The sequence below is a fragment of the Bombina bombina genome, chromosome 2 (assembly GCF_027579735.1).
Source record: "Bombina bombina isolate aBomBom1 chromosome 2, aBomBom1.pri, whole genome shotgun sequence".
Classification (NCBI taxonomy): domain Eukaryota; kingdom Metazoa; phylum Chordata; class Amphibia; order Anura; family Bombinatoridae; genus Bombina; species Bombina bombina.
In genome coordinates this window covers 267490851-267504359 of record NC_069500.1, presented here as the reverse complement: position 1 = coordinate 267504359, position 13509 = coordinate 267490851, and the positions used below count along the sequence as shown (strand labels likewise).

General features: G+C 34.4%; 1 protein-coding gene across 1 annotated transcript in view; it reads left to right on the top strand.

Moving 5' to 3' along the window:
• Window positions 1–13509, top strand: part of TMEM232 (transmembrane protein 232) — a 403406-nt gene that overhangs the window by 63755 nt on the left and 326142 nt on the right. The window contains exon 4 of the mRNA XM_053699731.1: window positions 12244–12401. Within this exon, the coding sequence (XP_053555706.1) occupies window positions 12244–12401 (158 nt within the window). The remainder of the gene's footprint in view (window positions 1–12243; window positions 12402–13509) is intronic.

The following is a 13509-nucleotide window of genomic DNA, read 5'->3' as shown; positions in this document are numbered from 1 at the left end:
AACAGACGCCAGCCTTCTAGGTTGGGGTGCCGTCTGGAATTCTCTGAAGGCTCAGGGACAATGGAGTCAGGAGGAGAGTCTCCTGCCAATAAACATTCTGGAATTGAGAGCAGTTCTCAATGCCCTCCTGGCTTGGCCCCAGTTGACAACTCGGGGGTTCATCAGGTTTCAGTCGGACAACATCACGACTGTAGCTTACATCAACCATCAGGGAGGGACAAGAAGCTCCCTAGCTATGATGGAAGTATCAAAGATAATTCGCTGGGCAGAGTCTCACTCTTGCCACCTGTCAGCAATCCACATCCCGGGAGTGGAGAACTGGGAGGCGGATTTCTTAAGTCGTCAGACTTTTCATCCGGGGGAGTGGGAACTTCATCCGGAGGTCTTTGCCCAAATACTTCGACGTTGGGGCAAACCAGAGATAGATCTCATGGCGTCTCGACAGAACGCCAAGCTTCCTCGTTACGGGTCCAGATCCAGGGATCCAGGAGCAGTCCTGATAGATGCTCTGACAGCACCTTGGGACTTCAGGATGGCTTACGTGTTTCCACCCTTCCCGTTACTTCCTCGATTGATTGCCAGAATCAAACAAGAGAGAGCATCAGTGATTCTAATAGCACCTGCGTGGCCACGCAGGACTTGGTATGCAGACCTGGTGGACTTGTCATCCTGTCCACCTTGGTCTCTACCTCTGAAACAGGACCTTCTGATACAGGGTCCCTTCAAACATCAAAATCTAACTTCTCTGAAGCTGACTGCTTGGAAATTGAACGCTTGATTTTATCAAGACGTGGGTTTTCTGAGTCAGTTATTGATACCTTAATACAGGCTAGGAAACCTGTTACCAGAAAGATTTACCATAAGATATGGCGTAAATACCTATATTGGTGTGAATCCAAAGGTTACTCTTGGAGTAAGGTTAGGATTCCTAGGATATTGTCTTTTCTACAAGAAGGTTTAGAAAAGGGTTTATCTGCTAGTTCATTAAAGGGACAGATCTCAGCTCTGTCCATTCTGTTACACAAACGTCTGTCAGAAGTTCCTGACGTCCAGGCTTTTTGTCAGGCTTTGGCCAGGATTAAGCCTGTGTTTAAAACTGTTGCTCCACCATGGAGTTTAAACCTTGTTCTTAATGTTTTACAGGGCGTTCCGTTTGAACCCCTTCATTCCATTGATATAAAGTTGTTATCTTGGAAAGTTCTATTTTTAATGGCTATTTCCTCGGCTCGAAGAGTCTCTGAATTATCAGCCTTACATTGTGATTCTCCTTATTTGATTTTTCATTTGGATAAGGTAGTCCTGCGTACTAAACCTGGGTTCTTACCTAAGGTAGTTACTAACAGGAATATCAATCAAGAGATTGTTGTTCCTTCTTTATGCCCAAATCCTTCTTCAAAGAAGGAACGTCTACTGCACAACCTGGATGTAGTCCGTGCTCTAAAATTTTACTTACAGGCAACTAAGGAATTTCGACAAACGTCTTCTCTGTTTGTCATTTACTCTGGGCAGAGGAGAGGTCAAAAAGCTTCCGCTACCTCTCTTTCTTTTTGGCTTCGTAGCATAATTCGTTTAGCTTATGAGACTGCTGGACAGCAGCCTCCTGAAAGAATTACAGCTCATTCTACTAGAGCTGTGGCTTCCACTTGGGCCTTCAAGAATGAGGCCTCTGTTGAACAGATTTGCAAGGCTGCAACTTGGTCTTCGCTTCATACTTTTTCCAAATTTTACAAATTTGACACTTTTGCTTCATCGGAGGCTATTTTTGGGAGAAAGGTTCTTCAGGCAGTGGTTCCTTCTGTATAAAGAGCCTGCCTATCCCTCCCGTCATCCGTGTACTTTTGCTTTGGTATTGGTATCCCAGAAGTAATGATGACCCGTGGACTGATCACACTTAACAGAAGAAAACATAATTTATGCTTACCTGATAAATTCCTTTCTTCTGTAGTGTGATCAGTCCACGGCCCGCCCTGTTTTTAAGGCAGGTAAATATTTTTTAATTTATACTCCAGTCACCACTTCACCCTTGGCTTTTCCTTTCTCGTTGGTCCTTGGTCGAATGACTGGGAGTGACGTAGAGGGGAGGAGCTATATGCAGCTCTGCTGGGTGAATCCTCTTGCACTTCCTGTTGGGGAGGAGTAATATCCCAGAAGTAATGATGACCCGTGGACTGATCACACTACAGAAGAAAGGAATTTATCAGGTAAGCATAAATGATGTTTTCGTGTGTTGGACAGGTCAGGGGGAGACTTGCAATACTCACCAGAGAAGTGCAATGACATTATTTTAGTATGCTGCATGTTACATAATATTGCAATATCTCAAGGTAACCAAGATGATTTGTGTCCTGAGGATCAACCAGATGACATCTATGTCCCCCAAGACATATTAAACAGGCACACTACTCGGGCCGGTGTTCAAAACCGTATGGAAATTATTGAGAGATATTTTTCATGTAAGTTATTTTTATTTTTTTTTTTTTGGGGGGGGCAAAGAATTAGTATTATATTTCTGAATTTCTAATTATCTTTTAACATTGTATTACAGAAACCACGGATAACACAGGAGTTGTTTGAAAATTGGACAATAATAATCCTCACTACTGTTATATAATCAGACAGATGAAAAAGTTGTGTTTATTTGTTAATAAAACAATTTAGTTTTTATTCTTTTAATAAATGTTTTTTGAACAAACAAACAGCCTTAATTGTTTTTTGAATTTGAAATAACATTTTTATTGTAATAACAAATACTTGAACACTTTGGAAGCATGTAACATTTTTTCAAAAATAACTTAAACTGTAACCAAATTCTAGTGTTTAACTTTTCAACATGAAAACAATTTGAACATTAAAGTGCAAAAACAAGAAATATTAATAATTAATTATTGAGTAGGAAATCTTCTATTCAAAATTTCTTTTTGGAATAATCCCTCTTAAATTCTGAATCAGCTTTTAAAATTGCATTTCTTTCTTCTTGTAATCTGATCAGTTCTTTAAAAAATGCACTTTGCTCATTCCTGAACCCCAATGCCATGTCTGTGAGGTTTTGTATATCATTTCCCCTGCCTGTGACATCTTCTGGGTTTATCAATTGTTCTGGTCTTTCATCTTCCTCAGAGTCATTGACCATGATATTCTGAGGAGTTTCTAGATTTGGTGGTGTTGGTCCCTCTGATGTGTGTCCCTCAATCTGAGTCTCATCCTCATCTTCTGGACATACAGAATCCTCAACCAGAGGTTCCAAATTGATTTCAACCTGATCTTCTGTATGACATGGAAAATATGTATTATTAATAGGTTACATTCATAAAAAAAAAAAAAAATAACATGACAATTAGAAGACAACCTACCCTCGAATAATAATATAGAATTGTCCTACATGGTTTGTAGTAATGCACGAACACCTACAACAACATAAAAATAATATTAGAATATCAACAGCATCGATTTATACAATCAAAATATACATTAGCCCACAAGTTATCATCAGTGCTCATCTGGTTGTTAATTGTTATTAAAATATATAACAACTATTGGTTGTTTTTTAAAAATAACTTACTCTCCCCTTCTTCTCTTTGTACTGTGGATGTGGAGGGTTCTTGGTCTTGTGAGGTGAATTCATTTTCCAAAGGTTGATCCTCTTGTGCATCAATCTCCTCTTCCTGACGTCCCTCATCTTCTTGCTCTAAATAATATAAATATACTTGTATTAAATTTGAATAATTATTGATAAAAACACAATTTCAAATATTTAGATAGATTTAGATAGACAATAGATAGTTATAAAACTGACTAGATTACTTTTATTATAGTTCATGCCTCCATTTTCTCCATAATCCTTATTTTCCAAATAAAAATGTAAACTAATCACAATTTTATGATCCAATAGCAGAAATCTTCAAAATTAAAGAGATAGTGAGCATATCTACATATACTTTCCATAAAGGAATATCTATTGAATCGAAATAATTACATAATAGATTTCAATCATAAAGATATATAATTTTTCATTCTCTTTTTTTAAATCATGAACAACAAAATTTGGGTGTCGTTTACATTTAACTTACCTCTAAAATCCATAGTGTCTGCTGGGACATCCAGGCCAACCACAACGGCATCACCCATCCTTGCATAAAGCATCTGTTCAAAATCCGTTAATTCGGCCCTATATCCAGGGCCTCCACCGGTTCCTTTGGCAGATTGCTTTTCCCTGCAAACCTTTTTCTTTATGTTTTTTCTAATATCAGTTACTCTCTTCCGACAAGCCCGCACATCCTTAGGAAAACTTCCTTCAGCTGAAACAGATCTACTGATTTGTGTCCAAATTGTTCTCTTTCTCTGTGGGTTTACAGTTCTGGCTTGGTACCCAATGATTTCATCGTAGTGTTCGATAACAGATTCGACCAAAATACAATTTTGCCGATGAGTGAACATGATACTTCTCCCGCTTTTGGTCTTTCCAGCTTGGGCAGATAACTAAATAAAGTTTTCTTTTATAACGGTTTCCAAAAAAGTATCTAAATGTAGTTGATGAAAAGGGGCGTATACTGTATGATGTTCTGGAAAGATCACTATGTCGCAGTTTATATTTCATATGGAATACCTGTATTTCCATTTTTGTTTTTAATAACAATTTTACATGTAAATAAAGATAATTTGGTTATGAATAACAATATTAAATTTAAATATCATTACATTGTTATATGTATCTTTACTTTTATTTCACCTTATCAACGGATACATGTAACATTTGTTAATGTTGCCAAAAAAAATAGTGCTGTTGTGGTGCAGTTCTATACAATGTTTCATTGTTATTATAATGGATAAAAAAAAACATCATGTTGTATACTAAAATACGAATTTTGATAATATTTGCCAAAATATGTATCCAATTGAGTGCTATTTGTAAAAATAGGTATTAGCTTACAAAATTGCGCATTTAAAAACACAAAATTAGTCCCGTCAGTGAGTAGAGATTGAATAATATTTAGAAAATGCCACGATCCAAGAAGTTCTCTATTGGAGAATTATTGATTATTTCTGATACTATGGATAAATATTTTCCAAAAAAAAGGAAAGGGATTTTCACTTTGGACCAGGACACAAGAAACCGAATTCTCTGTGAAATGGTGCGAAGAGTAAGGAGAGTATCTGGGCAAAAACGAACGAGGAAACAATGTCTGAAAAGATATAACGACTTGTACCGGAGGCAATCTAAAATGCGCACTTTGATAAAGAGTTATCTTAAAAAATGTAAGCAATATAGATAGAAATATAGTTTAATTATATAATCTTAAGTTTTAAAAATGTATAGTTTTTAATTGGAATAGTTTCAATAAGATAAACAAGTTAAACAATAATAGGATTAAAAGATTACCATTGACTGAAGATAAAGTGTGAATGAATCAAGTTTTTATAGGATTTTCAGACAAAGTTTTTGTGTGTATGGATTTTTAAGAATATATTTTCAAAAATTTTGTATTTTATATTATTTAATAGTCAAAAGAAGAAGAGCTCCAAGGTACCTTCTTCCCATTGATACCAATTCTAGTTCTGAAGGGGAATCAGACCCATTGCCCACAGTTTTTATGGATAAAGATAGGACTCAAGACACAGGTATAAAAAATGTAACTGTAATTTCGAGAAAAAAAAAACATTCTAAGCCAGGTATTAAACTAAATTTATCTTTTAACTTTTTTTATAATGCTATAGATAATAGCACTCCAAATAATAATCCAATGGATGAGCAAGGAGAAGAAGATATGGATAACATTGCAGGTAATTTAAAAAAAAATTCTTTGACATTTCTTTAACATATATATTTTATATAAATATAAATTTATTTTTAATAATAATTTTAGGACATGTAGAGCCTACAGAGTCAGAAATTGAGGATACTATGCATAGTTGGCAAGATGAAGAACATTTGGAACAAGAGGACGAGGAGGGCCATGAAGAAGATGAGGTTCATCCAGGAACATCAGGTGATTTTTTTTTTATTTTTTAGTGGTGATATATATATTCTACAAACATTATATATATATATATATATATATATATATATATATATATATATATATATATATAAAACAATAGATATGTATGCATATATATATCAATTTTATTAATATGTGTATATATTTTTTTTTAATACACAAATATAGTTTAATGTGTTTATGTGATTATGTGTTTATATATATATATATATATATATATATCTATATATCTATATATATATATATATATATATATATAAAAACACAAACACACATAGTTTTTTATATCTATCTATCTATCTATCTATCTATCTATAAATATATATATATATATATATATATAGATATATTAATATATACATATCGACATGTATATAGATAAAAAAAGACAGATATAAATATAGAAATAAAATTAATTGAAAGATAACATAGATAGAGAGAAAAATATAGTGTAAGATAGATATATTTTAAAGTTACAGTATCAATACATTGTAATCAAAATTTTGTTTTTTGAAGAAACTCAACAAAATATAAGAAACTTAGAGGTGCACGATGAAGACTCTCAGTCACCTCAATATTATAACTGGGGTAAGTGTTATAGCATTTATGAATAAATATATGTTATTGCTGTTGGTAATTCCATTGACAGATATTTTTTTTACTCTCATGTCTATAACTGCTATTCAAAAGAATAAAAATATATGTTTAATATAAATATATATATTTTTTATTTTTTAGTTCCGGATGATGAAAAATTTTAATAAGCAAAAAAGAGCTCCTTGAAGTCCTGCTTAAAGCTGCAACTGGACTGATAAGCAGTTACTCAGCAGTCAGGAAAATGAGGCTAAAATATGAAAAAATGTAACTTTTTCATTTATGTGTTATTAAAAAATTAATGAATGTGCTAGCAACATTTTTTATTTTTATTTTATATACAGAATAAATGCATATATTATTTAACAAATATAAACAATTGTCGTTAATGTGTAATATATTGAAACATCTTATCAATGAAAGGGTAAGATTAGGTCAATGTAAGACGTTAATTTGAAAAGAATAGTAGTGAAATGTCTAGAGGGGTTGTGTAAAGTAGGTAGAGAAAAACAAATTAGTTGGTAAAGATAAAAGACATGTTGAAAATCAAAAGGAATAATAGTTAAAGGTCTGCATGGGTTGTCTAAAATAGCTAAACAAAAAACAAAAAAACAAGACTTTGTAAGACATGTGTTAATATAACGTAGAATAATAGTAAAAGGTCTGTATGGGGTGTCTAAAGTAGATAAACAAAAAAATAAGGTCTTTGTAATATGTAAGACGTGTTAAAATAACGTGGAATAATAGTAAGGGCTCCATTTATCATGATAAATGGAGGCCTAAAAGGTCTGTATGGGGTGTGTAATGTAGAGAAACCAAAACACATGACTTTGTAATAAGTAAGACATGTGTTAAAAATAACGTTGAATAGTAGAAAAACGTCTGCATGCGGTGTGTAAAGTAGATAAACCCCAAAAAATTACTTTGTAATATGTAAGCTATCTGTTAAAAATAACGTGGAATAGTAGTAAAAGGTTGTGGTTTGTATAAAAACCCCAAAAACAATAATAATATAGAAATTTGTTCAATTCATATTACAAATATAAATGTTTTAACCAATTATATAACATTATTAAAAAGGATGGCTATTAGAATCCAGTAATAAAAAAGGAAAATACCAAAAATATGCGCTTTTTTACGAAGATGGAATGGTAAATTAGGCGCATATCGAATAATATAGTCGAGATTTATCATTAACACGCCGCATCTCGACTTTGGAAAACAGCGGTATAATACGACCAGTTTTTTGATAAATATTGGCGCACAAGTGCGCCTCACAGAGGGCGAGCTGCGGAGAACTTCTGGGAGAACTGAAAGTCTGGTTTCTCCAAACAATGATAAATGGAGCCCATGGTGTACTTTGCATTCCTATTGGCTTATTTGAATCTTCAAATTCAAATCAGCCAATAGGATGAGAGCTACTGAAATCCTATTGGCTGATTTGAACAGCCAATAGGATTAGGTTTAATTATTTTATTTTTGATAATTTGGTTTATTTTTTTCTTTAATGTTAGACTTTTTATTTTTTGTAATTTTAGATTAAATTAAAGGGACACTGAACCCAATCTTAGCAGCCAGGCCATTTCAGGTTCAGCACCATGGAAAGCGCTTGTTTATTGTAGGCTTACATTTACCCAGCAATAAACAAGCATAATCCAGGTTCTCAACCAAAAATGGGCCGGCTCCTATGCATCACATTCCTGCTTTTTAAATAACGATAGCAAGAGAACAAAGAAACATTTATAATAGGAGCAAATTAAAAAGTTTCTTAAAATTGCATGCTCTATCTGAACCATGAAAAAAAAAAAAGGGTTTAGTGTCCCTTTAAACTTAGTTTTTTTATTTTTAAAGTAATGTTAGGTTTTTTATTTTAATTGTAATTTAGTATTTTAAATTTTAGGTAATTGGGGTTAATTTAGGGGGTGTTAGGTTAGGGGGCTTAGTTATTTAATTAGTTATTTGCGTTGTGGGGGGTTATTGGTTTAGGAGTTAATAGCTTAATTAGGTTAATTGCGTTGTAGGGGGTTGGTGGTTTAGGGGTTAATAGATTTATTAGGTTTATTGCATTGTGGGAGTTCGGCGGATTAGGGGTTAATATACTTTATTAGGTAGTTTGCGATGTGGGTCAATGGCAGATTAGGGGTTAATAGTTTAATTAGTCATATTGCGATGTGGAGGTTGGCGGATTAGGGGTTAATATACTTTATTAGTTATTGCGGTGGGGGACTGCGGATAACAGGTAGATTTTGCACATGAATTAGCGGGCGACGGGTGAAATATACGTGCCGCATTTATATGCGGTGCCGTATATGTGATAGCAAAACCGGACTACACACCGGGGTCGCTGGCTTTTGCGGCCGACGCCGCATATGTAATCTCGCCCCTAGTTTCCACTACATCTAAATGTATGTCCCAGTTTAAAAAGTAGGTAGCCCTGTTTCTAAAGTTAGGTCTCATAATCCCGTCATCGTTATGTCATCTACCTAATGTATTTACTGCAGACACATACACGCTATACCCCTCACATGAATGAGCGGATTATACATTTTCAAATGAGGGGTCTCATGCACTTTTAGATAGTTGGTGATTATCACAGTAATTGCAATCACCTTTATAATAGGCGCCTTTTACGGTGCTCTGGGTTTTAAAATGCAACCTAGCTCCCTAAAATAAGCATTATAATTGGAAAAGATAATTTTTTTTTTATTTTTTTTTTGTATTTCAATAGATGACATTTTCTCATATTCTAGAAAAGTTAGAGTGGGTGAGATCCCCACACTGTCAATAGGGGGCGCTCACACCATAATATGTTTACTAACAGAATAAAAATAAGAATAAAACAATAAATTAAAAAAATATATGTAATTAATAAAATTCACAATACTGTATTACCCCTTGGAAACAGGTATAAGAAAGGACTATAATGACAAAAAGGAGTCCAATGTCCCAAGTGGGCAGTTAAATCTTCCTTATCCAGAGCTTCTCCTATGATACTCCCATCTGAAGATTGGCTGCACTCCTTCTTCTCACTTGCAGTATGGAACTTCTAAAAAAGATTAAATAACAAGGAGGCGCTGCATGTGTGTATCAGTAAAAAACAACATTCCAATACAGAGAGTTGATGCTACGGAGAGTGCGGCGTTTCTGGCAACATCCGGGGACCCGGCTGGTAGACCGGAAGTGATGCCGGTCTGTCTGGAAAAAGTTCAACCCACTTAGGTAAACGGAGTGCCGTAGCAGTGGCGAAACCAAGCCACTAGATAAGATCCATAGAGAGAGCAAAAAGCAGGCACTGCAGCGAGGGCTCCATAAAAGTAAAAATCCTTTATTTGTAACAGATTAAAAAAATTCCCAGCAACAGACGCTGGATAACACGCAACAAAGAGTCAATGGCAGGAGTGTAAGAGAGACTCTACAGGCTGTCTGACTAGTTTCGGGTCCCTTTAGGACGCTTATTCATAGACTGATTTGTGATGTAGGGCAGTCTGCATAAAAAGGGGAACTCTGTGTCTAATTGGCTGTAATCTAAATCCAAGTTAATGTGATACAGCTGATTATTTGTTAACCCCTTGATAAGCGGACTGCTCTGTTGGTACATCGCAAATGGAAAATATTTTAAAAACAAAAGTAATGAACCTCTGTTAACATAGTTAAAATATACAAATATATACAAAATTAGCAGATTAAACTACTATGCACTGGGGAAACATTTGATATGTGATGGGAAATGATACAGAAAATGAGTCCATTATGACAAAAAAGATGAACCATGCTGTATATATGAGATCATAATTTTGATAAAGGTTATAGCTTAGGAAAAGTGTTTAATATACATCTAAGGCCACCTTATATGAAACAGTATAATGTGGTATGATGTTATACTGACAAATTCAGGTATAATGGTGATTGTTCATTAACAGAACTGAAATGTTACTGTATATGTGGAGCAAAAATTTGTTCAGTTTTGACATAATTTTAGGATCCATTATCAATGAAGTAATTAATATCGCATTCACGATTCATCCCTAAAGGCGACCGTGTTTTTAACTTTAACATCCAAAATAGTTCCTTCTTATCCAATATTTTACATTTATTTCCCCCTCTTATGGATGTGGTTGCAATGTCTATTATTTTGATACTCATATTAGCCTCATTTGTCATGTGATAACCATTGAAGTGATTTGCCACTGCCGAGTCTTTATTGTAGTTCTTAAAATCCCTAGTGTGCTCATTGAATCTTTTGCGGGCCTCCCTAGAGGTTTGACCTGTATACTGCAATAGGCACAGGTTGCAAGTAATAAAGTAAACCACAAATGTGGTACAACAGTTGGCATAGAAATCTATCGTATATTCGTTTCCTGTGCTGTGACTTGAAAAATTGTCACCCTCATTGATGTGTGTACACATATGACAATTGGTTCATCTTTTTTGTCATAATGGACTCATTTTCTGTATCATTTCCCATCACATATCAAATGTTTCCCCAGTGCATAGTAGTTTAATCTGCTAATTTTGTATATATTTGTATATTTTAACTATTTTAACAGAGGTTCATTACTTTTGTTTTTAAAATATTTTCCATTTGCGATGTACCAACAGAGCAGTCCGCTTATCAAGGGGTTAACAAATAATCAGCTGTATCACATTAACTTGGATTTAGATTACAGCCAATTAGACACAGAGTTCCCCTTTTTATGCAGACTGCCCTACATCACAAATCAGTCTATGAATAAGCGTCCTAAAGGGACGCGAAACTAGTCAGACAGCCTGTAGAGTCTCTCTTACACTCCTGCCATTGACTCTTTGTTGCGTGTTATCCAGCGTCTGTTGCTGGGAATTTTTCTAATCTGTTACAAATAAAGGATTTTTACTTTTATGGAGCCCTCGCTGCAGTGCCTGCTTTTTGCTCTCTCTATGAACATTCCAATACACTGCACCGAAGATTCCAATACATTTGCATTTCATACAAGCACCCCAATGTGCTATTAGGCACAGGCTGGATCGTTAACAGCAAACCAGCTAACTGTACTCTGGTTCTCGGGATCACTGGTTTGCTGTTAAAGATTCAGCCTGTGCCTAATAGCACATGGGGGTGCTTGTATGAAATATGAGTACCCTAGATTCGGTGCAGTGTATTGGAATGTTGTTTTTTATTGATACACACATGCAGCACCTCCTTGTTGTTTGATCTTTTTTAGCCTTTCCTATATTCCCATTACACATGAAATCCACAAGAGTACTGGTTTGGTACAACATCCAGTATAACATTTCTGTCAGACTATTTTCTCATTTACAGTAGTTGTGTGAAGCAATACTAAAGCTATATCATGTGATTATTGTAATGGAAATATACGTAGGTTTCAGTATACTGAAACAATATTAATGCATTAATAACAGTAATAATTAGTACAAAGTGCTAAAGTATTAATGTGTTATCATAGTTTTATTTTTCAATGCAGTATAAAAAGTATAGTACTTAGTAATACTAATGCCTTGTGATACTGGGGTTATTTGTGCACTGTACAGTATTAGCCTACTTTTTATTGATAAAAACTTACCATTATATGATAAATACTATCAATATAATCATATTTTAAGGTGCTAATGTCATTCCTATATTAATAGTATGTAAATTATTGTTTCTCTCTTTTAGAAGCTTTAGATATTTTGTTTGTTTCCATGGATAACGCTAATATTGAACAAGAACATGTAGATCTTTTGTTCTTCATGGCTGAAACTGTGGTTTATAGAATTTGTTCTGATTCATCTCAAATGCCCAAGTTGTACTCAAGTGATATTAAACTTTTGAAGGTATGTATATTGCAAGGATGTCTGGCCTTGTTGGCAGTGACATCACAAATATTTTACAGTAGCTAACTAAAATAAAGATGTATTCTTCTGTATAAATAAACTTTAAATGAACAATGCTTTAGTAAAATATATGGCTTTGCTAATTTTTGTGCAACAATGCCACATACATACAAATACACAGACATAGAAACATATTCTTTATATCTTCCCAAAGAAGACAGGAGTGATCCAATTGCAGAGAAGTTCAAACATTTCCACCAATTAGTGATTGCAACCAAATGCTTTATTATAGTAAAAAGCAACTATGTGCAACAACTACAGAGATTAGAGGTTCATCCATTTTTGGGGCGGCAAATCACTCAACATCATTCAAACACATATATACCAGTAAACAATAAGCAGAAGTAAACATGTTGAGTTTGTGTTGAGACACAATGGGCCAGATTACAAGTTGAGTGCAAAATATATATATAGTATATATTTGCCACAATTTAGTAATACAAGCACACGCAAATGTTCGCTGGTGAAGTGCAATACAAACGTGATCTTGTGTTCGCATTGTACGGAATCATTGCACTTGCAAGAGCAGACTTCCTTAGGCTCCAATGGAAGCCTTGTTCTCATGCCATGAGACACAGCATGAGAACTAGCGCAGCAAAGGGTAAGTTGCGTAGCGTTGGGCAGCAAATATAAATATATATGTATATGAATATATACATATATATTTATGTGTTTATACACAAATGAACACATAACTATACATGTATGTAAGCATAAACATATATATTTACTGGGAATACACAGTCCCCATAGACTGTAAAGTTCTGACACCTGCCAACTGTGGCCCCCAAAAACTGCTTAGTACAGTTTTTTTTTAGTTTAAAAAAATATACTTTTTTTTTAAATAAAAAACTAAACTATACTTACTGACCTCTGGTTAATTTTTTGAGCACTAATTGCTACCATGCTACCACGAGCTTGTGGTAGCAATAACCAGCCATTTGTAATGTCTGGTTATTTATCCACACCTTTAAATGGGCAAATTTGCCCGTTTGCGGGCACGCGATAAATTAGCGCTCCACTTGTAATCTAGCCCAAAATCATTTTC